The sequence below is a fragment of the Abrus precatorius genome, unplaced genomic scaffold (genome assembly GCF_003935025.1).
Source record: "Abrus precatorius isolate BTA unplaced genomic scaffold, Abrus_2018 Scaffold2, whole genome shotgun sequence".
Classification (NCBI taxonomy): Eukaryota; Viridiplantae; Streptophyta; class Magnoliopsida; order Fabales; family Fabaceae; genus Abrus; species Abrus precatorius.
Window position 1 is genome coordinate 21,762,453 of NW_020874362.1, and position 27,316 is coordinate 21,789,768.

General features: G+C 28.5%; 3 protein-coding genes across 6 annotated transcripts; all 3 read right to left on the reverse strand.

The window, feature by feature from the left end:
- LOC113857962 (uncharacterized protein At4g14342) lies at positions 1 to 6,780 on the reverse strand. 2 transcript variants are annotated; one of them, XM_027490320.1, is made up of 4 exons: positions 6,679 to 6,780; positions 6,450 to 6,535; positions 6,240 to 6,363; positions 1 to 321 (listed from the first exon to the last, which is right to left on the reverse strand). In XM_027490320.1, exons 1-4 carry the CDS (start codon positions 6,682 to 6,684, stop codon positions 274 to 276), a joined length of 264 nt encoding a protein of 87 aa, XP_027346121.1. In that variant the 5' UTR covers positions 6,685 to 6,780; the 3' UTR covers positions 1 to 273. The 2 variants fall into 2 exon arrangements, with proteins under 2 accessions (XP_027346121.1, XP_027346120.1); XM_027490319.1 differs by having other exon boundaries at positions 18 to 321; positions 6,450 to 6,693.
- Positions 6,781 to 13,483: 6,703 nt separating this feature from the next.
- LOC113858258 (probable inactive purple acid phosphatase 1) lies at positions 13,484 to 21,374 on the reverse strand. Of its 3 annotated transcripts, none has more exons than XM_027490800.1 (13): positions 21,243 to 21,279; positions 20,836 to 21,018; positions 20,572 to 20,663; positions 20,406 to 20,452; positions 20,196 to 20,318; positions 19,238 to 19,330; positions 18,899 to 19,028; positions 18,608 to 18,689; positions 15,787 to 15,919; positions 15,262 to 15,467; positions 15,048 to 15,173; positions 14,540 to 14,849; positions 13,484 to 13,948 (listed from the first exon to the last, which is right to left on the reverse strand). In XM_027490800.1, exons 3-13 carry the CDS (start codon positions 20,606 to 20,608, stop codon positions 13,643 to 13,645), a joined length of 1,593 nt encoding a protein of 530 aa, XP_027346601.1. In that variant the 5' UTR covers positions 20,609 to 20,663; positions 20,836 to 21,018; positions 21,243 to 21,279; the 3' UTR covers positions 13,484 to 13,642. The 3 variants fall into 3 exon arrangements, with proteins under 3 accessions (XP_027346601.1, XP_027346599.1, XP_027346600.1); XM_027490798.1 differs by lacking the exon at positions 21,243 to 21,279 and adding an exon at positions 21,325 to 21,374 and having other exon boundaries at positions 13,547 to 13,948; positions 20,406 to 20,472; XM_027490799.1 differs by having other exon boundaries at positions 13,547 to 13,948; positions 20,406 to 20,472; positions 21,243 to 21,363.
- Positions 21,375 to 24,484: 3,110 nt separating this feature from the next.
- On the reverse strand, positions 24,485 to 26,174 carry LOC113859615. The gene is made up of 4 exons (XM_027492340.1): positions 25,361 to 26,174; positions 25,193 to 25,249; positions 25,052 to 25,061; positions 24,485 to 24,632 (listed from the first exon to the last, which is right to left on the reverse strand). Exons 1-4 carry the CDS (start codon positions 26,172 to 26,174, stop codon positions 24,485 to 24,487), a joined length of 1,029 nt encoding a protein of 342 aa, XP_027348141.1.
- Positions 26,175 to 27,316: the final 1,142 nt, after the last annotated feature.

Genomic DNA, 27,316 nt, shown 5'->3' on the forward strand with positions numbered 1-27,316 from the left:
GAGAATCACATTTTCATGGATGCAAACCCAAGCTGCATTCAATTTATAAAGGTCATAGTTTAGGAAACTCAGACAACATTCATTAAGAATAAACTAAACTTTCCAAGCTCCATTACAAACTAAAGCCTAAGCATCTATAAGCTAAAGAAAGATGATGCAACAATCTCTAATCAAGGTCACACACAACCATCTGTTTCCTCAATCAGATAACACGGTACAACAAACCTCAAAGGCTATAACTATGCTGTGAACATTTGATCCAGATGGCAATTCTTAATCTTCTTCTCTTTCGGGAGGTAAACCACAAGGCAGGAGCATTTTCTGCACAAAAGGTAGCATTTGTCAAATAAGAGGACAGTAACAACCACTACATTATTTAGTAAGGATGCCTTATAGAGTTTAGTCAAATTTTCCTCTATTCAATAGCTCATATTATATCTAATAACAGCAATCATTGACCACCTTAATATGAGACTTACACTATTAAAAAAGATATACAATCAGATATATAAGAGTTCTATGTTTTCAGAACTGCATGGAAATATTAGATGAGATTATAGGTATCGATTTTCTTCATATTTTCAATTAGTGCAATATACAAAAATAATTGACCCATTTTGTCTTCCAAAAATTTTTGTCATTAAATTAGTTCCTCAAATATTGAAGGGTCACCATATTAGTCCTCCAAACATTTCTTAACCAAAATTAGTTCCTTAAAGATACAAAAATGTAACCAAATTCATCCTTTTATGATGCCAACTTATCTTCCATATGAATAAATTTGGTGACCTTTTATATATTATTAAGGGACTAATTTAGAGACAAAAACCTTTGGAGGACTAAGGTAGAGGAAGTGGCAAAAACCAAATCCTTGAAGAATCAAATTAACGGTATAATCAACAATAATTTTTCTTTCAGCTCTACTCCCAAAATAATGGAAAAAAGATGCTACAGCTTTCAACAACACTACAAATTTTTGGTTAAGAAATATATCAAATCATGTTTTAATAAAATCATGCAAATACAGGATGTGTACAGATTCAATTGAGTAAAACTTGCCACATGAGGAAAAAAACTCAATTTCAAAGATGAAAAGGCGTCTATCTTCTCAAATCAAGTCAATTGAGGTTATAAGCCTGAAATTAAAGTACTCATTTCTCTTAAAAAAAGTTATCAAACCAAACAAGATTGGTCAAAAGTTGACTTTGACCTCTCACAGAAACTCCAAATATTGACAAGCACAGAGTAATGAGCAACGACTGAATAGTTGAAAACAATGACATTGAAAAAAAAAAAAAAACAAGAGTTAACAGCAAGATAAGAACAAAATTGAGCTTCCGTTCGCAAAATAACTACTCTTCATTTAGTAGTATAGTCTCACCTAATTCCAGGCATTCTTCAAGAGGAACAGAAAATGATACATGGCAAGTAAAAGTAAAAGCAGGAAGGGGAATAGAATTACCATTTGTTTTGGAGCTGAAAGGAAAGGAATCAAAGGAAAAAGGAAAAAAAAAATGTTACAGAAACTTAGGAACATGACTTGTCTAAGTTTTTGGGAGAGTTTATCAGTTGGGGATAATCCTTTTACTATTCCTATACTATAGCCTCCATTATCAGCTTCTATCCTTGCTAGGATTCTGTTAGGCCCCTTATAAGTAAACATTATAAGAAGAGAGCTAAATCTTAGGTTTTTTATTAGGATTGAATTGTCTTAGCAGTTATTAATTATTTTAGCAGTTGTTATTTTAATTAGGCACTGGACGGCTAGTAGTGGGGGCAAGCGTAACTGCCTCTAGGCAGTTACGGCAGTTATGAGCAGAATAAAAATATCAGAAGAGGTAGGAAGGAGGGCAGGCAGTTTGAGTGGTTTTGGGAAGGGAGAGACCAGGCTCCTGAACATTTTGGGAGGAAGCCTTTGTACTCAATCCGTTTTGCTCAATTTCCTATGTAATTTGTAATTTCGTATCAGTTCAATTGAATACAATTCAGTCTTTATTCTCACACCAGTTGGTGTCCATCAGATTCTTCCATTTCTTGGAATTTCAATATTCTCCAAAATTTACAGACAAAGAAGCTATGAAAACAGAATCTTTTCTTGATTTGTTTGACTGAGCTGTTCTTTAGTAGATAAATAAAGATATTGACTCTAGCCTCCTCTGGAGTGTTTTCCACATAATCCTATTTTCAGTTCTTTATTCACTAAACAAGGAAATTTTTCAATTTTTTTGCAAATTCCTTTTGGAACTCCAAGGTTCCCCTTTAGGTAAAATATTTCATTTTGACTGTAGTAATTAATAAGATTAATAGATATGTTGTGAAGCTCTCTCCCCTAGTGCTCAATTCAGAGGCTACATTAATTTAATTTCAAATTGCTCAGCTGCTCCATAATTGTGGTATAAGCATCAATTTAATTTCACATTGCTCAGCTGCTACACAATTGTGGTATAGGGTGGTAACTTCTATGAATATAGAATCTGTCAAGAGAGTTCAGAGAAATTTATCTTCTGTCACTTCAGAGGTTTAGGAAAGAACAAACAGGGGAAATCACTTTGCAGGTGTATGGTGTATAATATAACTCACTTCCTTGGTTAGAAAGGAACACTAAAATTTTTAACACAGATTTCAGCCACTGCCTCTCCCATAAGAAAAAGCAAATAACTGATTTTCATAGCCTCTTCATAGTGGTCTTTGTCCAACATGCAAAGAGGTTAGCTAGCTTTAGTTAGCTGATAAGATTTCTTGTGTATTCTTTTTTATATTTTTTTTCTTTTTCCTGCATACTTCTTTGTTTCTCTCATCTAATAATATTTATTTTTGTTTGAAAAGTAAAAGAGAAAGAAGGTAACAAGGAAATTTAAAAAGTAGATGACATTCAAAAGAATTCCTGAATTGATGTGGGGAACTGACAAGTAAGGATTCTGAAAGAGCTTTCTAGGGTGTTTGTCCCTGCCCCTTTGCTTCCTTCTAAAACTCCCAAACACAAAAATAAGCATGTCTATAAAAGGAAACAATGTTTTCACATATAATCCAGTGCAACTGATAGCAGACCAAATTAAAGAAAGTGCATATGAGGCAATATAAGAATAAGGTAGGAGACCAGAACGGAACTAACTAATGTAGTTAGGACTGGTCATTAATAGGATAAGGGATATAAAAGGAAGAGGAGGGAACAGGTTGGTTTTGAGAATTGAGTGGGAAGAGTATTCAGGGTCTCTAGGAGTACCTATACAGATTGTACTGTTTCTACCTCAGGGTCACATTGACCAGAGGTGTTCTTGTGAATAATACAGATATTTTTCTCTTACTGTACTTGACCAATATTATCAACTGGTATCAAAGCTCTATGATCTTGGGCACGTTCATGGTGGGAACAAGGATGGAAAGCCGAATAGAGACATTGGAAAGAAGTTTGTTGGATCTGCAAAAACAGAAGGAAGAGGAAGGTGAACACAGGTCGTTGATGGAGGCTTGGGTACGAAACACTAAAAGCAACGTCGAAGAGATATTACACAGATTAGGAGAGATTCAATTGGGTCTTAATCACAATACCCTTGGGGAGGCCGAAAGTGAGAATGTGGACAGAAACAAGCACGTTGTTGAAGGGGATGATCAGTGGGGGAAACTTGAAATTCCAATCTTCGAGGGAGAGGACACATATTGTAGAGTGGCCCATTCCCAAGGAGGTAAAGGGTTTGAGGGGTTTTCATAGGACTTACCAGCTATTACAGAAGATTTGTATGGGACTATGGAAAGATAGCTAAGCCACTCACTAAGTTGCTGCAAAGAGTTAATTTCCATTAGACAATGGAAGGAAGCACAATAGGCGTTTGATTTGTTACATATAGCTATGACAACATTACCAGTTTTGGCAGTTCCTGATTTTACTAAACGGTTTATTGTTGAAACTGAAGTTTCCGGAAAAGGTATAGGAGCTGTTCTATTGCAAGAAGGGCGTCCTGTGGCTTTCTTAAGTCATACCTTGTCTATCAGGGCTCAACAAAAATCAGTTTATGAGAGGGAGCTTATGGCTACTGTTTTTGCAGTACAGAGTGGCGGCACTATTCAATGGGATGTCACTTTGTGATTCGGATTGATCAGAAAATTCTTAAATTTCTAACAGAGCAGTAGTTAATGGGGGAGAATCAATTTAAATGGACATCTAAATTAATTAGGTTTCATTTTGAAATTAATACAAACCAGGTAATGACAATAGAGTAGCTGATGCTTTGTCATGAAAAATGATGTATGCAGCCATTTCCACCATTACTTTTGATGACTGGGACAAGTTGGAGGATGAAATGGAAAAGGATTCCAAACTTCAGCGATTACGGCAGGATTTGATAGCAGATCCTTTATCACACAAACACTATACTTTACAGCAAGGGAGGCTCTATTACAAAAATAGGCTTGTTCTTGCAAGAAATTCAACGCGAATTCCCTTGCTATTGGCAGATTTCCATTCTTTAGCAGTAGGGGGACATTAGGGCCTTTTCAGAACGTTCAAAAGATTGACAAGAGTGGTTTATTGGGAGGGTACGAAGGGTGACATTCAACAATTTATTGAAGCATGCAACATTTGCCAGCACAACAGAACTCAGACCTTATCACCAGCTGGCCTTTTGCAGCCATTACCACTTCCCAAACAAGTTTGGAGTAATATTTCCATGGATTTTATTTCAGGACTGCCCAAAGCTAGCGGAAAAGATACGATATTAGTGGTTGTGGACAGGTTGTCCAAATATGCTCACTTCTTAGCCTTAGCTCATCCATTCACAGCTAAGGAAGTAGCTCAAGTTTTTATATTGGAGGCGGTAAAACTGCATGGATTCCCTACATCCATTGTTTCTGATTGAGACCAAATTTTCCTCAGTCAATTTTGGTCAGAATTGTTTAGACAGGCTGGTACTAAACTCAAATACAGTTCGGCCTACCACCCTCAAGCAAACGGTCAAACAGAAGTGGTAAATAGGTGTTTAGAGACATATTTGCGATGTTTCACAGGATCCAAACCCAAGCAATGGCCTCAATGGTTGAGTTGGGCAGAATTTTGGTACAACACCAACTACCATAGTTCTGCTAAGATGACCCCTTTCAAGGCACTTTATGGTAGAGATCCACCAGTTTTATTTCGAGGGAATACTTATCAGCAACATGATAGGAGCCAAGCATGTTGAACTTGAAGTAGATAGACACTTCAAAAAGAAGTTGGATAACAGGAAAATTCATACATCATTTGTATCTAAAGGAATTCAACACACAGATGTACTGATGAAAGATTAAGTAGTTCTACATTTAAGTATATTGTTGGCAAGTTAGGATTTGAAAATGGATAATATCCACTCACTAGTTTGAAGGGGAGTTACACATATCCCCCAGAATAGGTCCAAATTGAATATTTCCTTGAATAGACAGAAGTCACAGAACAAAATCCCATAATAATGAGATTAGTTACCAGTCTGATTATGTATTTATTGGAAGGAATCATTGACACTTTGTAACAGAAAATGACTGTGTAAGCAGTAGTTTAGAAATTTAATTTATTAGATTATTTGTATCCTATTTAAGCTATCACAAACAACACTTTCTGAAAAGAAATAACAAAATAATAAGCTAGCAACATGCATCTATAGTAAATAGAACTAAGGGATGTGCAGCAAGATACAACAACATGAAAAACACCAAAAGAAAGGACTACTCTTAAAAAGAGCATAGCAAGAGGCATTAAAAAAATCATAATAACAAAGGGATGCAGTCAGAATCTCCCCAATAAGAGAACAACAACAGCACTAGCTAACACAACTTCACCAGCGAAGAACTCCAAGTAACAAATAATTTGGTTTTCATCTCAAAAACCCATGAACAACTTGTTTAACCAAAGAGGAAAGTTAACAACACAATGTTTTTTAAAATACTCTTTACTATTGATTGAAATCCATATGTGACCCACTAAATAAGGAGTAGGACACACATAATTTAACAAGTCACACTCACATCACACAATGATAAAGTGTGGCGTCGTAAAGAGTATATTAACAAGACCATTGCTGAATTTCTCTTTCTCTAAAATAACAGTGAAACACACTAATGGATTCGAGAGAAAGACCTAATTTTATGTGAAAAGGTTGGTGACAAGACAATGGAAAATTAAACAGCCAAATTGCAGCATCACACACCAAAATATACTCATCTATCATATGAGGAATTAAAAAAAGAAAAAAATTGCGAAAAAGAGAGAGAACCTGCATAAAGCTGTAGCGTTCTCTTCCAATAGATTCATTTTCAGCAACAGCAAAGAATGCCAGTAAAGGGTAGTGCCCAATATATGATGCATAGCTATCACGCTGAATGTTCACCGCCCACTCACTGCACACACAAATTAACAAAAGGGTTAAAAATAAAAATTGTGAAAAAATATTAATTTGAAGGAATAATAATTAAAAGAGACCGACAATCTGTTCAAATCGGCGTGTCCAGTTCCAACATATTTAGCTTGGAGATGCTCAAGTTGAGAATTGATGTTAAACCTATCACTGGCCTGCATAAAACGCATCAATTATTTCAAAAATTCAATTTCAATTTGCTTAGGTCACAGTTTGAATAGATGAAAATAAAATAAAATTGTGTCACAGCCTGAGCTTTAGAAAGAGGAAGAGAGCGTTTTAAAGACGTTAGGAAAACCTGCATGCTGGCTTTAGTTCAGAAACCACAGACTGTGTTGTGTGATTCGCGAACCCCCAAAGTTCAGAGCAGAAGACCCCAAGTTCAACCCAACGCCTAGTTAAACTTGACTTTAAACATTATTATCATTTTTATATCGTGTCCACCAACATATAAAAAAGAAAATAATAATAATAATAATTATTATTAAAAATATAACATTAATTATTAATGTACAATTTTTATATTCAACTAGTGAATATCTCAGTGCAATGCACGAATTTGTATAAGTACATTTATATTTTTTATTAATTAATTTAAATTTAAAATAATTATAATTTAAATAATAATTATTTTTAATATAAAAATAAAATAAAAATTTTAATTATTTTTTAAAATAAATTATATATGTAAATAAATATAATAATTAAAATTAATTTATATGTGATTTTAAATATTTTAAATCTTAATAATAATAATAATAATAATTTAATTATAAATTAATAAATATATTCATATATTATATAAATTTATTTATATTTTTATTAAATTATTTTATTTTAAAATAAACAAAAAATATAATTTAAATATAAAATTATATAATAATAAAATTTTATTATATTAAATAATATCAAATATAATTATATTAAAAAATATAATAAATATATTTTTATATATAAATTTTTTTATATTTTATATATTTTTATTCTATTTAATAATAAAAAAATGTTATTCTTTTAATTGATGTAAATATAAAAAATATTTTTAAAAAAAAAATTAAAGAAAACATAAAAAAAATAAACAGTAAATTTTTTTAATTATTTATCAATACAAATAATGTAAATCTATTATATTATTATTGTTATTAAATATTTTAATGTAAAAATATAAAAAAAATATTTTTTAATAAACAATGAGTTTTAGTATTATACTCAAGATCTATTTAAATGAAATCTAATTTGTATTTTTCAAGAATTAAAATAAATATTAATATAAATTTATTTGATAAATAATATATAAAATAATTAATTTATGATTTTAAAATAACATATTTAAATTTGACATATAATAAATAAATATATATTAATAATTAATAATTTTAATTTAAAATATTTTTTAACTTTTAAATTAGTATTAATTTTAAGAATATAATATCATAAATAATTATATCAATGCAAAAATATATATATTTATCTTACTTTATATTTTAGATATAATATAGTTTATAACTGCAAAACAAATTGTAAGTCTATTACATAATTGAATATTCTAAAAAAAAATTTAAAAAAATTTAAAATTTAATTTTCATTTCAAAAAAGTTTCAATAATTAAATAATTTGAATATAAAATATTAATAAATAAATATAGTTTAAAATATTAATATTAAAAATATTAAAATAATATTTTAAAAAATAATTCATTCTTTATTTGATAGTAAATTTTTCATAATTGTAAGAGAAATATTAAAATTTAAAAAAGTACTAATACAAAGTAATATAATATAAAAAATTATTGACAAATTTTTAAAAGTTTTGTTAAAATTACTTATTATATAGGTAAAGATAAAGATATATTTAATAATATATCACAATGAAAAATTAATTTAATAAATATTATCTTTTTATCTGTATTATGATTTATTTATCTTTTCATCATAAAAATAATTTAATAATATGCAATACAAAATTATAATTTTGTAAGTATATAATTTTTAATACACATTTTTAAATGCTAAATATATTAAATGAATTAATAAAATTATTTAAGTTAATACCATTCAAATTTGAATAAGACTTAAATTTATTGTTAATTTGTTATTTCTATTCTTAACATTATATAACTATCAGTGTAAAATTTTTATATATAATTAATTTTAATAAATTTTTCTTAAATATAATTCAAATATAATAATTATGAATCAATTATAATTTAAATTCTTAAGATATATAAAATATTGTAATTAATTTTAATAATTTTTTATTAAATAAAATTTATAGTTAATTTAATTTTTTATTTTTAATGTACACTAACATCTATTTTGATAATATATGTGACTAAAATTATATGTGACTAAGTATTTTAAAGTTTTTAATAAATTTTTATTAAATATAATTCATAATTAAATTGTTATTCTATTTTTAACATGTACAATCATTTATACTCTAATCATTCTTATTACTAAAATTCTACGTAATTTTGAGTATTTTAAAGTTTAATAAATATAAACTTTGTTGTAAATGTATATAATAATAAGTAGGTGTAATTAATTTTATATAAACTGATTTGTATATTTTAATTAAATTAAATTATAAAAAATATTTTAAGCGCTATAAAAAATAATCACAATTTAATAATGTTATATTTTATTAATTATATTTTATTTATTATTAGTATGTTTAAAATTTCTTTAAGAAGTATATTTATAACATGAGATTTTATTTTTTAAAAAAATATTTATAAATATTTTTATTTATAAATTAAAAATATAACTATATGATATGTCAACTATGATATGATTTTAGAAAATATAAATTTATACTATCGTAGATTAATTTAGTTAAAAAAATTTTGATAGATTTGATATAATTTAATCAATTAAAAATAAAATTTAATATATGATATCACTTAAAAATAATATAGTTTTATGCTTATTTAAAAAATTAAAATAAAATATATAAATATAATTTAATAAAAATAAAATAAAAATATCAATATTAATAATATATATACTTAATTAGATGGATAAGTTTTAATGTTGACATGATTATAAAATACAAAAATAAAGTAAGATAATAGAGAGAATTTTTTAAAAATTTTTAAAAGTTGTGTATGATAAAAAAAAAATTTCATTTGCATTATAATTTATTTATTTTATCATAAATATAATTTAATAATTTACAAGATAAAATAATAATTTAAATTAATACATTCAAATTTGAATATAAGATACAATTTTGTTTTCTATTAATTTAAGTTATTAGCAAAAAAAAAAAAAAATACATCACTTGATAACTTCATTTAATTTTTACGAATTTTTTATGTAATTTAATTAATATTTCTTTCCTTTTTTTAATATTTCACAATGAATTTTGTTTTATTTTTAATATTTAATAAATTTAAATAATTTTTATTAAATATCACTCATAGCAAATTTGTTATTGTTTCTTTAAAAAGTATATAACTATCTATATAGTTTTATATATATATATATATATATATATATATATATAATCAATTCTAATAGAATTATTTTAAATACAATTTAAAGATAATAATTATGAATCAATGATAATTTTAATTCTTAAGTTATGCAAAATATTATAATTTATTGGGATTGGTAAAAATAGTACATCTTAAAAATCTTACATTTTTCAAGGTATGTTAGAAGAAGTCTCACATTGCCTAGGATGAACAAGGCTATATAATAGACATGTGTCCATGGTATTAAGACACATCACTCAGAAGCACTTTAAGTTTGTATTTGACTTTTCTTATACTTTTATATTAGAGTGTTGTAAAGTTTAGTTTAATTACTTACTTTGGAGAGTATGAGTATAATTGGGACAAGAAAGAATAGTCTATGTGTTGTAAAATATTCACATAGTATTATTCTCTGGTTGTCATTAGACAACAACTGTGATTTTTTCTCTGATTTTTGGAGTTTCCACGTTATATTCTTGTATGATTGTTTTTATTTTATTTATTTGTTAGAAGGGTAATTTTTAAAGGGTAAAGGTGACTTTTCTTCTTTTCCCAACAATTTCAGGGCTTATGGTTGGGTAGGATATTCTTATTATGTTCTGTGGTTGCAGCCTGATCTTTCACATAAAAAAAGATTAATTCCTTGTTGTTAGAGAATCATCCTTGGTTTCTGAAGTTATAACGTCATTTGCAAGTATTGTTAAATGTGACATAAAGAAATTTGATGGAAGAATCTATGATTACACATAAGCATTGGCTAACACTGATGCAGGGTGTGCGGTAATTTTACATGGACATTAGTTAGTATTGATGCAAGGTGTGTGGTAATTGTACACGAGTATTGACTGACATTGATATAGGGTGCACAATGACATTGATGCAAGGTGTGTGGTAAGTGTACATGGGCATTGGTTGGCATTGATGCAGAGTGTGCGGTGAAAGAAAATTCTTAGAGTGGTTTAATTCCAAGTGAGTATACTCTTTATGGTGAAGTATAATTGTCAGTATAAATAATGATTGCTGGCATAGGCAATGAAAATGGAAGATGTGTCTATTTTAGTTTAGTTTAATTACTTACTTTGGAGAGTGTGGGTGTAATTGGGGTAAGAAAAAATAGTCTATGCTTGTAAAATTTTCACATTGTATTATTTTATGGTTGTCATTAGACAATGACCGTGATTTTTTCTCCGATTTTTAAAGTTTCTACATTATATTTTTGTGTAATTATTTTTATCTTATTTCTCTATTAAAAGGATAATTCTCAAGAGATAAAGGTGAATTTTCTTCTTTTCCCAACATAATTAACTTCAATAAATGATTATTAAAAAATAATTCATAGTCAATATGTTATTTTTGATTTTAACATTATCAACATTTGTTTTGACTATCTATATCATTAACCGTGTAAATGAATCTAAATATTTTAAATCTTAATAATTATAATTTTTATTATAAATATATATAGTAATAAGTAGGTAGAAGATAATATTTTATTTCTAATAACGTAATTGATTCTAAACATTCTAAATTTTTATAATAATAAAATTTGATATAAATATAATAGTTACCAATATTATAAATGACTCTAAGCATTTCAAAATTTAATAATCATAAATTTTAGTATAAATATATAAAATAAAAAATTGTCGTAATCAATTTTATATATAGATATAAATAGATAGATTTTAGAGAGAGAAAGGGGAAGGGAGAGGATCTTCTTACACCTAATGTTTAGTGAAATAATAAATTATAACACAGTTTAAGTTAAATGAAAGGCTCAAATCGAATGTAAGAGTTTTTAAACTTATATTGTGAGAGAATCATGCTTTTATATATATATATATATATATATATTAAAAAAATATATTATTGTTTTTATTATTAAATAGAATATTTGATTTAGATTATTCAATTTAAAATTGATTATAGATAAAAAAAATTGAATATTTTATTTAATAATAAGATGTTTTATTTGTATGAATAAATATTATAATTTGATTGTGATATTTTTATTTTTTTTGCTAATATTGATCGATTGTGATATTTTAAATACAAATCTATTTTATTTTTTTGACTTTGAATGTATGAATTTACTACAAACTCTCGTGATTATGTATTAATTTCCGTTTTAACCATGTAAAAAGGTGATTCGTATCATAGTATGATAATATACACTATCTAATGGGGTTGGTTTTTTATATAGTATTTAAAAATAATATATATCAAAATAGAAATTACGAAAATATAAGAATTTAAAATTTATTAATAGCCATTTTTAAAAATATATATATATAAATCCAAAAATCAGCACCGGTGACCTTGGAATAAAATTAGGTAGTTTGTTAAAATTAAAATTAGCTTATTTTATTTAAAAATTGCCATCCATATTTTTGTGATTTTCTCTAAAATATCATATTTTAGAATATAATATTTTTAAATTCATATTTATATCAATTTATCATTTCTAATGTTTAGGACTGTTAATGTCGCACTGCACCGTTAAAGAATCAAACGTAAATCCCCAAAAGCAGTTCAATATCTGAACCTTCTAAACAAAACAATTTGGTAGACCTTGTGTCAACATCTCAAACCTCACTCCTGCGTTTCATGAATTGATGCATCGAAGAAGTTATTTTTTTTTAAGAAAAAACTTAAAAAGAAATTATTAAATAAGATCTCAACAGCGTAGTTGATTCACGTAATTAACTTCACTTAAAAAAAATGACTTTATTATTATTATTATTATTATTATTATTATTATTATTATGAATAATTTGTGAGAAATTAAAATTTCTGGTAATAGTTTGGATGTTTTAAATGGTGGTTTGACACTAAAATAATGAGGTGTAAAATAATATTAAAAAAAATCTAATCCAAAACACTGTTATTTGAAGAATTATGATTAAGTTAAAAGTAAAAACAAAGATTAAAACAAACTTTAACACCAAAAATTTAAAAAGGCTAAATTTAACCAAGAAAAAAACTTAAAGGATTAAAAAACTATAAATTAAACTTAGATGACTAAATTAAATAGAAAAAGTTAAAAAATAAAATCAAATTCAAACTCAATTTTAAAATTGAAAGACAAAAATTGTAACTTATACTAATTAACATAACCACGACTTGACTGTGGAAGTCTTTGTTTGTTTTTGCAGAAAATATTATGCAGGAATAAAAAAAGAAAATCTTTTATGTTTGAATGCTTTGTCTTATATGAATGAAAAATAATATTGTCTGGACTCACCACAAACTTTTCTCACACAAAATAGTGAAATTTTGTGGGAAAAAGTTGTGATTTTTCTAATTTTTTATATTTAAAAAAATTAAAATAGTATAAAAATTACATAATTAAGAAAAAATACACTATAATTTTTAGTTTCTCACTAAATAAATTTTTTATTGTTTTAATAAAAAATAAATTTTCATGTATTTTGTTTTACACTCTTTCCATTCATCCAAATAAATAAATAAATATCTTACTCATTTTCTACGTCACTTGCTGCTGCACAAAATCCCATTCCCTCTCCCCATTACAATACTCCATTCTAGTGTTTGTCATAAAACATTGCCAGATATTTTGCATAGCCCAAGAATGCAACGTTCTAATGTAATAATGGTAGGATAGATCAACATTGAAGGAGTCTATATATAATTTTCAATTCATTAGAACTTTCTAATGAAGTTGAGGTATAGTTCACGTAATTATGGGATCATATAGGAACATTTTATTCAACCGGCTGAAAAAAAAAAAATACAATATCAACAAATACGTTTTGGTTTTAGATCAAGATGCTAGTGTTGTAGGTGAACAACTATCAACAGTGCAAGCCAAGATGTCCCTGTACTCCCTGGATATTCTGAAAGAGTCATAAACTTGTCCATCACTGCTTTTCTTGTACTCAAACAACAGGTTTGAGTGGTCAAATGCTGTAAGCTTGACAAATCCAAAGTCATGGTCTTTAAATATACTCCATGTGGTGTTTATTGGGGCAAATTCTGCTAAGGATGCTCCTCCTCCCCCAACCACTACATGTATAGTACCATTCAAAGAGCCCTTGTAATTGTGCTTCTCTTTATTGGTGCAGATATTCTGAATGAGGAGGAAAATTGCCAGTTAATTTGCATGTTAAATTATCATCTAACAAGTAAAGAGTATCTTGATAATTTAATTACTTTGATCCAATATACATTCTTGATGAGCAAAGTGACTAGTAGGAAGCACAGATACAATACAGCACAAACATGGAAATATGATAAATTATAAATCATAGGACATGATACAACTATAATACAATGTATCCCCTCCGTTTCTTTTTTTATCCGTTTACTTGTTGCAATTTTAACAGAAAAATTAATTAATAGATTTGATGTTCACGTTTTTACTAAAAGTACAATGATTTCTTGTTATATCCTTTCATCTCTCTTATATAGGTATAAGAGTTCAAGTGAAAAAAAAATGCATCTAGAAGTATTTTAAGTGTATGTGCAGACTGCAGTGTTCCGCATGGATACTTGTTCAGCACAGCTAGTAAAATTACCAACAAGAAAAGGACAAGATGAATTGTACACTCCAAATGGAGAAAGGCTATTTTCAAGGCATAGCATGTAGCCATGTAGAGCCAACTGAAGAGAAGTAAAGAAACAAATCAAAAAGCATCTATCTCTGAAGTTAGGGGAATACCTGATACACTGGGCATGTCCTTTCATAGTTATGGACATGTCCATACATGGCTATGTCGACCTTATACTTTTGCCAGAGACTTTGAAGGTCCTCCCTTCCCATTGGTTCTTCAAAGGATCCTTCTGCCACATAGAACCCTGCAGAAGAATAACCAAGTACCCTATGTGCAAGAAATATCAACCATGGCTGTTTCTGTCTGTCAACTGATGCTAGGCAATTTTCAATGAATTTATACTGTTCTGATCCTTCTCTCCAATCAAATTCTGTGTGAGCTATGCAGAATCTGAACATGCCATAGTCAACTGAGTACCTGGTAGTGTAATTTTCAAAGCCATCTTCAGAGGAAACAATATCAATAATATTTGATAAGTATACTCAAGAAGCTAGCATAATTTACTACATGTCTACGAAAATTTGATGTTTTTGGAATAATTGTTAAAGATGCTTTGTGTCTACATTCGCATGACTATGAATGTTACAAAAGGTTGAACTTGTAAACATATTGTACCAGAATTTTTCCCGGTTCTCTGCAGGAACATAAAACATGTTCTGAGCCAGTACACCACATTCACCACCTGAATCCATGTTCCCATAAAATGATCCAGTCCCTGGCCAGTCACGTTCGTGATTGCCACTAAAAGCACATAATGTAAAGCAAAAAATGAGAGACTAAAGAGTAACTGTAAACATTCAAAACTGAAATGCATGCATAACAAGCAAACCTTGCTATCATATAAGGCAAAGTTGATGCAATTGGCTCAATTTGTGCAGTAAACTGGTCCCATTGTGAAAGGTATCCATTAGCATAGCAAATATCACCAATGTGGAAGACTATATCTATGTCTTTTAAGTCTTGAATAATTTGCTTAGTAGTGTTGAGCGAGCCAGGCTGGAAATTGTTGTATTCATTGGAGCCATCAGCTTCTGCCTGCTTGTGGGATAATAAAATGAAGAGCTAAGTTATCAGTAATTTAAATCACAAGCAAGAATGCTGACATCTTTTTTGGAGATAATATATTGACAATGTACAATACATTACTTTCATTCAAATAACAGAATGTGCTAAACAAGAGAGTAATGGAAATTACCCACAGATGAAATAGCAAAGAAAGAAGAAATTAAGAGATTCAATAAACCCAATCAATTTTGTGCATATATATATTATACATTAATAAATATTATAGCTTCAGAGTTCTGAACATGGATAAATTGGAAGACCAATTAGAATAAAAAGAAAAAAAAAATACCTTTCCCATATCACCAAATATGACTACACGTTGTAAGGAATTTTGACCAGGATAAGGAGATGCTTTAAACCAATATTCTTGACTCCAAATTATTGTACCATTAAATAATCTATGTCCTAGTTTGTATATGTACCTGCAAATAGGAAAAAATAAATTGCAAGTCGAGGGTCATGCACAGTGGACAGCTAATAAAATCTCAATATGTTCCTTCATGCCACATTATCAATATTTGAAGTACAAAGGAATACAAATCCTGGTTTCTTATAATAACACAGTCATGTAAGAAAAATTACGTATAATTGATGCCAATCCTTTGCAATAAAATTGCATATGAATTGAATCTCATGATTGATTGATAATGGTGATCATTATGAAAATTTCCCTCTGCTAAGCCTTCATGCTTCTATTTCAACCAATTAACTAAAATTCCAAAAATCAAGATTTCAGATGAAATTTTCTTGTTTTCACCCAACAAAGTTGGCCATCCATCAGCATGTATCTCTGTTTACCACTTCTAGGTTCTGATATGCCAGAGTTAGCCTCATTAGTAATTATAGTAAAAAAATACCTTTTAGTAAATTTATACATATTGCATTATTTTCTAGATAAAATTAGTGAAAATCAATTTCAAAGATACAATATTCTTGTTTTCACTCAACAAAGTATCCGTCCATCAGAATGCATTTCTATTTACTGACCACTTCTTTGTTCTGATACGCTGCAAGGTTAGCAATCAATAGTACTCTGTAGTCCATTCTACCAATTAGAAGAAATTCCAAAGAGAGAAATGAAAAGATATATACAACATTACCAATTATATATCTTGCATTGTTCCACATAAATTTGGAAAAATTTAAATGGATTTTATTTGGGATCATTGATAAATGTCAAGTCTTAGTTAATTGTTGTATGAATTTGAGCACTTATTTACTTCAATGAATTGAATTTAGATTTCAATTTCCTTTTAAATTAGAAGAATTTGATTTAAGTACTTTATTTGGCTTAAAGATTGAGATGAAGATTTATCTTAATCTCCTTTTGTTACATTTCTTTATTTACAGGAGTTTAATGAAGATAGAAGGCAAAGGTGAAAAGAAAACTCATTCTCACGCTTTCTCGCTCAAGCAAGTTTTTTTCAAGTGAGAATCTCTCACTTGAACGAGAAAGCGTGAAGCAGACTTGAGTCTCTGCCTAGTTTTTGCTCAAGTGAGAGGTTATCCTAGAGCGATAATATCTTTTTAGCTTGAACAAGACTTTCAGCTTAAGCGATAATTTATTTACTCCACTTTTAAAGAAAGAAGGATCAAAAAGTAAGAGAGATCAAGAGAATGGGAAAGGAACACAGCAAGAGGAAGGCTAGGGCACATCTTGAAGACGATTGAAGAACCTTTCTTTATCCTTTTTTTCTTATGTTCTCTTGTTGTTATAGACACCATGAGCAGCTAAACCTTTTTTGGAATTGGACGTCATTTTCTATTTTGAAATATTTTGATGATTTATATATAGTTATTTATTTCTATAAATATTGGTAGTTTCATTTTATTCTTAATGTTTTATTCTATTTTATGTTATAATGTTTTGATTTAGGATCCAAAGTTTAGCTGAAAAGCAAACCTTAGAACCAGATTGAATGAAATTCACTCGGTGTATTTTGATATTAGGAATAAGTTTCAATATATCGATTGCTTATTAACTCTTATTTTTAATGCTGGAGGATTTATTGAAATTTGAGGAATCATTATTCACTAAATACTCTTAAGAACCTTGTATTTAAAGAATCGATATAAGAGAATATTAAAAGAGTGCATCTATGTTTATAGGTTAATTTCTAAATATTTATTCATAAAAATATGAAAGATGAATCATGAAATTCAATCCCAACTCAAACCCTAATATTTTCATACCTTAGTTAAATTTGCTTCTTAAATTATTGTATTTCTCATCCATGAACAATTTGTGCATATGTTAATACTTCTTTTTGTCAAAAGTTTAAATAAGGATAACAGGAATTACAAATATATCTACTAATCACTGTAAATACAACAACTCTCACTCATTATTTAAAACGAAAGCTTAATAAACTCGTCAAAATCCCAACAATCATGTCGATTGTCGAATATCTTTACAACTGGAAGGTGCCCTCAAACTCGAAAGGAAATTTTACTAAATGTAAGACCAGCAATGTTTTATGGTATTGATTACTCAATGCTGGATAGTATAGTGCCAACATGTGCATAAACCAAATGTTAAGATGAATCAATGGACACACAATAGAAGATGAGATCAGAAATGAACGTATTAATTAAAAAATTGGAGTAGCTCCTATTGAGGAATAGATGATAAAATCTTGCTAAAGATGGTTTGGTCATTTGTGAAGAAGACCAATGGAAGTCCAGAAAAGTTATTTATATGGAGCACAGCCTAATAAACAGAGGTAGACAAAAACCAAAAAGACTTTGAGACAAACCACTGAAAACGTTTTTTATCTAACTGGCCTTTCTTGACATGCACAGTGGAAATGATTTATCCATCTAGTTGAGTCTACCGAGAGGAGAAAGACTTTTATTGGAGTATACAGTATAGTGTATAACATCAGTTTAAAGAAATATTATTACATCTGGTTGAATAATATTATTTATCAAGTAATCAAGTTGCTTTCTATACTTTTTCCCATATAAGTTTATATTAGTCTATCTTTTTGCTGTAAAAGGAAATATTTGATTAGCTTGGTTTCTTTTAATTCAAAGCTAGAATGGAAAATCAACAGCATCAGTTCACAAGCAAGCAATTTCATGATGCTCATATAAGATAAAAACATTACTCTCGGTTGGGCCACAGCTCCTTCAGAAAACTAGTGTGTATGTATCCTGGGTCACGCCATCCAACAGTCCTTGCAGGTGCACCTATATATATATATATATTGATGAACAAGAAAAAAAAATATTTTCAATTCCTCTCTTTCCTCTTTGTAAGTGATATTTGCAATTACCCACCCACACTACATATGCCAATATTATCGAGATTAACAGAGTTTTCCATCTCAAAAATAACTTTTCTTTACTCTGAAATACAGATAAAATCAACATTAAAAGGTAACAGAAGAGATGCATACCACACACGGTGTTGTGATCAAAAGTTAGTGTCCCGGCAGGAGATTTCACAAAGTTCCCTCCTTTAGGGCCCCATTCAACAAAAGGCTCAGCTTCACTGATTCCATATCCACTTGTCCATGTTACAGTCATCTGTTAAAAGAATGAAGTAAATAATCTTTTGATAATCCGATTTATTCTTAATCCACATTGACAGACATGCATTTACCAACAGATATCATTCAAAAGAAAGATTTCAAATTGCAATCATATGAAATGTCTTCTGTTATAATACTCCATAAGAATGATATCCAAAAGTGGATAAAGCTTGAGATTACAATATAAAGTGAGCTTAATCTTACTTCATCCCATGTTTTCCCTTGTGCTAATCGTGGATATACTGGTGCATTTGGATTGATGAATGACACTTTATTTGACACAGCAACGAGTTTTGGCTGTCAAAAATAAAAAAGGAAAATATGAAGATAAAGTTCAGCTCAAAATCCACATTTCTGGATGCAAACATTACACACAGATAGATGGAAAATAAAGAGAAGGAACCAAAAGAATAGAACTGCAATGAAGAACAAAACAGAAAATGTAGAATAGAGTTCTCCCCAAGGGTTTCTCCTTCACAAGGATCTCTCCTTTCACTTGCACAATCTATCAAATTCACAGAATGCAGTCCCTCAATCTGATTTTTCCAATTTATAACCAATCTCTTCTAACTACCTACCTAACTAATACTCTAAGTCTCTAACTGACTAACAGCTGTCTCTTTATTCTCTTTCATTATAAATAAGGTTATATATGTAAACAGTACAAAACAATCAATTAACCTACTACAATTGCAGCGGAGTACATGGGAACAAATACTTTTTTTCTAAATAGAAAACGCAACAGAAGTCAACAAAGTGTATGCATGCTCAAACAAATCTGTTTGTTGGGAAATAAAGAGGGAGGGAGAGAGTTGTGGCAATTTCATAGTGAAAGAGCAGAGATGTGGAATCTTCTCAGATGTATTGAAAGATGGTGTTGTCTATGAGGTACTAGGAGAAATAGAAGATGAACAATACGACTGTCATGGGAGCATTGAGAGGTTGGCCTTGAATGCCTTTCAAAGAAACCATGTTTCACAAGGAACTAAATGATGAATAAAGTTCCAAATGTTGACTTTTGATTGTCTTCGTTAACAACTATCGTTTATCACTGCAACCTTTCATGATGAAGTTCCCACAAGCTATGTAAAATCATTGCAATCATAATATATCAATTAATTGGATAAACAATACAATTACAGGGTAGAGTTTATGAGAATACATTTGTTAAGCCACCCGTGAACAGAGCAAATGAAAAGTCAGATCTCTGATTAATCAGCTGAAGCTTCAAGGAACCTTTGCCTGTGTTCTTGTAACCATGACTGGAGAAATTGGCATATTGATACTGAAATTAGAAAGAAAAAAGAATTGAGTTTAGCATTATAACATTTTAAATTTCAAGACTTCTTTAACCAAGTTTTGCCTCACAAACCTTGATTGGTGCAGAACACAACAATGGGGGATTTGTTTGTATGTTTTCTGCAGGGCAGGTAGAAGCACTGGAAATTGTGAAACATTTTATTCCCAATTAATGCAACATGACATAGACATTTGTAACTTGTGATTATATAAGAATAAGATCATGATGTGAAGCGTACCTAAAGTTTGCAGGAGAAAACACTCCAATCCAGTCATCTATTGTGGGTTTTGGATTACTATATTGCAGTGTAACCCATTCTGAATTTTGTCCCTAAAACCAGTAGCAGGTGGAATCCATCAATTTCAGCTATCAAATTTTGTTTTCATCATAGGCAAGAAGCTAAAGGCAGATAATGAAGCAGAAAGAACTTAAAAAACAAGAAAGAAATCTCAAATTGTCAAAGAGGTGGCAAGTCTGAGCAAGTCACGTAATCAAAACATACCCTTAAGCCAAGGATATTAGGAGTGGCTTTGATATACGCACGTTCATCAAGAGCAAGTGTTGTTTTATGAATGACAATTTTTGAGAGTGGTTGGTGCTCATCTGACACTGCTAGCTGAAAGATTGCAAGAACAAGCAAAGAGCAAAAGAGCATTCTTGGCTGCTTCATCCCACCCATCATCATCTGAAATGCACCCAAAATTGAATAATAATAATAATAATAATAATAATTAGAAAATGAAAAACAGTGACTTTCTGCAATGAGAATAATCAACAATTACCCTCTCAATAAACTGAGATTCCAACAACATAATAAAGCATGGAAAACATAAAGGATCAATCTTTGCCCACTTAAATACAAATGTCTAGTTAAAAAACCACTTTGGTGCCAGAAAAACCAATACCCACCTCCCGAAATGAAGAAAATTGAAGATCAACTATGCATGCAAGTTGAATAATGCAAAATGGAACTAGAAGATGTTGAAGTCACCTTCGGAGAAGAACAGAACATGAGATGACAGCTCAGTAGTTTTTAGATATAAATTAAATATAAAACATTAAATTTTATAGTTTTTATTAAAAAATTACTGTCTACAACTTGCAAGATAAAGCAGGAAAAGTTTATAACATCAATAGCATATGGCTACTTGGGTTCTATATTAAGTTAGGAATTTTGAATTTTGACCGTCGAATATCTGAGAGGATTCTTCTCCGTGACCCCGATTTCTATGTGAAATCCTGAAAGGGAAACCGAATATATTGACTTTATTTTCCTCGTTGACTTAATAATAATAATTGTTTTGTGTACCATAAATATATAGTAGTTATAGATAGATTGTGGGCTGAAATTTTTTCTCTTAAAAAATGTTAAAATTTTATTTTAATTAAATTATTTTTTAATTTATATTTTACATCTTAAAAATTTATTAGATTTAGCCTTTCATGTAATTTTATGAATAAAAATTAATATATAACGTAAATATAAACATATTATGTTATTTAAATTAACTGTATCATTACTTAACAGTTAATTAAAAATTAAAATTAATAATTTTTTAGATTGTATGAACTAAAAGAATTTATAAAAATCACAATTGTAATTAATATATTTTAAGAGAAAAATATATTTATTATTTCTTCTTTCGCGCAGAGATAAATAAATAATACATTATTGTTGGTACTGTTGACTTGTTCCATACTTCCATTATATAAGATCCGCATTTTTCTGCTGCAAGTTCGTGTTTTACAATAATAAAAAAAAATGCTTCTATTTTATGTTTTATCATAATAACAAAAAAAATTTTAAATTAATACAAGAAATAGGAAAATAATATTTTATTACTTTTATATTTTTATAATATTTAAAAACAAAAAAAAATTGTTAAATTAAATAGGTCATTGATAATTTTTTATGCATTTATATTTCTTAATATCACCCTTATCGTAGTATTTCTAAGACCAAACTTTTATTGATTATTATATTATTAGATCATAATAACATTTATAAATTTTTTATTATCTTTAATTTTTAGGATTGAGTTTAAATATTTATAAATAAAAAATTTTATAAAAAAAATACATAATTATTATTTTAATAAAATTTTATTATTATTAACTATTTATTTTTCGTCCTAAATATTAAATTTAAAAAAATCCAACGTTTATTGAAGAGCCGACGGTAGAGCATTTGTAAACTTAAATGTTTGGCATCTAGATTGAAAATGGAATCTCTAAGATTTACATTTTTTTAAGATTTTCCGCTCTCTCCTGCTTTCTCTCGCACTTAAAATTAAAGAAACAGAAAAAAAAATGTATATATATATTTAAAGACGGTCATTTTATAACAATCTTATACAACTTTTTCCTGTCATAATTATTTTCCCGTAGTTCTTTTTACTTTAATCATATTTGAATGATATTATAGATAAGATTTTGTAAGAGAAGAAAATAATAATAATAATAATTTTTTAATAGTAAAAGATTACTTTTTCTAAATTTTAAAAAAATTAATTTCTAAAAAATAGAAAAATATAAATTAATTTTAATTTTTAAAAAATTTGATTCCTGTAAAGTTAAAAAATTAATAATAATAAAAGAATTGTTATTGCTACGTGCTCGAGTTATTATTAGTGTAGGATCATCGAGCTGTGTCACTTTTGTTGAACGGGAATCTCAAAACCAAAAGAACTGTGATTAAAATATAAATAAGTAGAATTAAATATAGTTTTTAAAGTGTAATTTTGATTTATGAAAAAATTATGTTTAAATTTGACTTGTATATTTAAACGAGATAAATTCAAATTTTGATTGTAACTCAATTATAATATTTAATGTATGTGTGCAATTACACTAATTTAAGTTATATTATTTTTATATTGTCAATGATCTTTATTTTTATATATTTTTAAAATGTATATAATATTAAATTTTGTTAAAAAATGAAGTATTAAATAGTATTAGATTGATATAAAAATTTTGTAGATATATTTATATTATTAGAATTTTTAATTTAGCAATTAATTTTATACTTAAATTATTTAATATAAAATTTAAATAATATAAAAATAAATGCAACTTACATCAGTGTAATAATATTCATGCTATTTGTATAACAAGAGTTTGACTCAATTAGTATTTAATAAAAAGAGAATTGTCAGTGCATATCAAACTTTTACATTTCACTAATTATGGATTAATATTTATTTTAACACTACTAATTATAGTTTATGAATTCATCTACATTTACAAAATTTTCTAAGTGTTTCTAACTACATGGTTAGAGTTACGTGTTTCTAAATCCGTTGTTATAGCTTATTTGCTTAATCTCTACACAATTATCAATGCATAAAGCTACGTTAAGAGCATAATTTTCTAAAAGTATAAAATTTTCATTGTAATCCAACAGAAATTGTAAAATTGAAATAATCATGTGTAGAGTGAGTTACAAGATGCACAAAACTTTCAAGCTTTGCATGAGAATTTGAAGAAAGAAAAAAAGAGAATTTAAAAAATAAGAGAAAAAAAAAAGAAAAAAAATAAAGAAGAAGACTTAATAGAAAATCCTTAAAATTTAAGATTTAAAAATATGACATTATAAGAGTTTTGGAAAATTTATAAACCCTTTCTCTTTAATTTAAAACTCTCAAACATAAATAAATATCATATAAACATTCTTTTTCCTTTCTCTTGTTCAAAAAATTAACTTCCAAACAAAATCTTAAAGTTACAAATTTTAGGATTTTTTAAGATTATCTAAGCATATATGTTATAGATTTTTTTTATTTTACATGATATCAGTAATTTATTTTACCTCTTTCACATAGATAATCCCAAATAAATTTTTGATATTGAAAATTTGATAAAATTTTAATGCATTTCTTATAGCTAGAATGGAACGGAACGATTAATCAGTATAACTATAGTTTCTGAAAATTCTTCTTATTATTCTACTTGTAGCCCCATCCCGTGCTCTCCCTCCAATGTGCAGAGCATCAAAGCTTTATTTAGAAGTACATATAAAATTAATAGAGGGTAAGAGAAAATCAGAAATAATGGAACAAAGAATATATGTTAATATGTTCATCCAAAACAAAATTCTTTTGATTTCTTTTTATATAAATTGCATATGAAACCGATAAATATCTGTGGCTCTAAGCCTCTATGTCAAATAAAAAAATTGAAGGTCGAAAATGGTTAGAGCATTTTCCTATTGTAGCCTTTATGTGATCCTTTGCTTCCCAAGGAGTTTCTGAGACTATTTGCATTGAACCAATAACAACATCGAAGACAGCAAAAGTCCTGCAATCCAACATAAACGAACATAAGCATGTACCAAGTTATAAGAAAATTGCTAAAAATGGGGTTATAAGAAAATGCTAACCAATACCTTTAGATTCTGGCTAAAAACTTAAAATTATAAAATATTTTATTAAAAATATAAAATATACTTACTCTTATGTTTTATAATGTATTTTAGCCTAATTTTTAATATCAAATTATTACTCATTAATTTCTTAATCAATCTTTAGAGAATTGATTAGAAGACCTAAGTTATGTGGTATTCCTAACACAATTAACTATCCCCTATGCATTGTTGTAATATTAGCCACGCAGGGTTAAACTCTTACGTACAGTTGATTAATAATTCTATGTTTAAATTGCCATCCTAAATTCTAAATCTTCAGTATTTTGTGTAAAAATCGTGTTGGAAGAGATACAGTTTCTTGCCTTAAGAGTTATATCAAAATCCAATAATTCTGATATCAAGAAGGGAAAAAGAAGGTACTAAAAGTATTTTAGACTTTGATGGAGTGTCACAAAGCAGGGCCGAGGAAGACAAAAAATAACCATCTCTATACCTCCAATAGTCAACATGGTTTGAATTTTCTGTCTCTTTGTCCCACTCCAAGCATATCCTAATCACATGAAAAATCTAAAATTCAGGCAAACCAAATTTAAAATAAAATAAAAATAAAAATAGAATAAAAAAAATAGTGAATTACAAGGAGCACCAACAGTGAACTAACCTTGTCCGAAACAACTGTGGGTGGTGTTAACCCCATTTCTGCAAACACAAGCAAAGGACTCATCCAAACTATCAAAACCACACAACCCTTCACTGCTTTCACAATCCTTACAACTATCACTATAGTAAGAATCATTATACAGCAATGATATCCCAAATTTCCACTTCATTGGGTCCCCTTCATCTCCAAATTCATACACTGAAGCATATGAGGAGCATTGCAGCTTTGGAAGATCCAAACTGTATCCTAAGCCGAGTCCTGTAGGGTAGTCATAGACACAACAAGTAGATATTGGTGCATTCTGTGGCAAACCAATGCCTGTCACCCCTTTGCAAGAATAAAGCCCTCTACAAACCCGAGAACCAGAACCTGTGTCACAGAAATCTTGTGTTGAGTCAAACAAAGGTGATGTTGTGGAACAACCTAGTAGAACAAAGATGTTTTCCTTAGCAAGTGTGAAGGGACTTGTCTTGTCCAAACTAAAGCTCCCAGAATTTTGCATCTCAGAACAGTTTGACATAAAGGGGTCAGTGACTATGACAGTGCTGGTTGGATAGTCTATAGAGGAGATGGTGTAAGTGGCTGTGGTGGTTGTGTATTGAAGAGTGCCAAGGTTGCATTTTATGTACCTAGAAAATGCAGGGTGGCCACAACCAAAACCTGTGCCAAAAGGGTACTTCACTGGGATTGTGCCACATGTGCTTTGACATGTGCCATTAACTGGGATGATGGGTAAAGCTGAAGATGCCTCTTGAATCAACAAGAGCAAGAGGGGAATGATGGGGAAGAGGGGTGTGGTTGAGGAAAGTGACATTGGGGAAGGTTTTGCAAAGTGGGAGATTTTGATATCTAGTTATGTGATGGAAAAAGGTTCCCTTTGCTGGGTTTTTCTTCTGCCTCGTGTTTCTTGGCTAATGGATCATTGAGTATCGGTCTATTCTTTTCGGTGGAGGTAATCGCTTTCAAACATGCCAATGACTTTTTGCTTCCTAAAAAGAAGAGATCGCTTATTTTGTGGAATCAAGCTAGAAAGCAATAGTACAGTGTCACACATCATACGATTTTGGAGTAGAAAATACACGAATTTGGGGACACGACACTGTTACAACGAGACAACAGAGTTATTTTTCTAAAATTTGAGATATATTTTTATAAGTGTGGATAAAAAAGTAAATACAAATATCAATAATTACATACACTACCACCTATAATATCGGCTCATTATTTTTATTATAAAATTATTAAAATATGACTTCTTTTTTTTTTACAAATTTACCTGAATATGGTAATTTTAAAAAAGTATTTTACATGTCAATTAATTAGTTATGTATAAAAGTTGTCATTTACAATTTTAGAGTGGCAAAAATATTATTTTTTTTACTATTAAAAATCGCCATCAGCGAAATTTTAAAATTAAAGTAAAAAAAATACTAAAAATTGTCATTGGTAAGATTTGAAAAAAAAGAAAGTAAAAAAATACTAAAAATAGAAAATTTATTTTAATATGGTATTTGGTTATTAAAAATACAGAAATATTTTTTTTTTTTTTGCATATTTAAGTAAATATGGTGTTTTAAAAAATGTTAATGACAACTAGGATGAAAATAGGTCAGGCCGCCTGATAGGGGCTTGTGGCCTGGTCTGGTTTAGGCCTAGCCTGACCTGACCTGATCTTTTTAATAAACAAATCAGGATCAGACCTTTTTTAAGGCCGGTTTAAGTAAACAAGTCAGGCCTGAACTGTTTATAAAGCCTGTTAAGCCTGACAGGCTAGCCTATAAATATATATATATATATATATATATATTATATAATTTAAAAATAGAGCTATCAAAATATATTTAAATAATAAATTTATTTAATAATATATTTTTATATTCTTAATTCTGTTATTATTAAATTAATATATTATGTTATAATTTTATTTATTTATAATTATAATAAACAGAAATTATA

Bases quoted from the DNA above. Each gene is read 5' to 3' on its own strand.
- LOC113859615 (XM_027492340.1), bottom strand. From the start codon at position 26,174: ATGTCACTTTCCTCAACCACACCCCTCTTCCCCATCATTCCCCTCTTG. The intron at 25,250-25,360 runs GTTAGTTCACTG...TCATGTGATTAG, and splicing joins CCACAGTTGTTTCGGACAAG to GATATGCTTGGAGTGGGACA.
- LOC113857962 (XM_027490319.1), bottom strand. From the start codon at position 6,550: ATGCGTTTTATGCAGGCCAGTGATAGGTTTAACATCAATTCTCAACTT. The intron at 6,364-6,449 runs GTCGGTCTCTTT...TTGTGTGTGCAG, and splicing joins CACGCCGATTTGAACAGATT to TGAGTGGGCGGTGAACATTC. The intron at 322-6,239 runs GTTCTCTCTCTT...CCTTTTGTGCAG, and splicing joins AACGCTACAGCTTTATGCAG to AAAATGCTCCTGCCTTGTGG.
- LOC113858258 (XM_027490798.1), bottom strand. From the start codon at position 21,345: ATGTTCTGTTCTTCTCCGAAG. The intron at 21,019-21,324 runs GTGACTTCAACA...GGTGCATTTCAG, and splicing joins TGTTCTGTTCTTCTCCGAAG to ATGATGATGGGTGGGATGAA. The intron at 19,331-20,195 runs GTATTCTCATAA...TATTTTTGACAG, and splicing joins TCACGGGTGGCTTAACAAAT to CCAAAACTCGTTGCTGTGTC.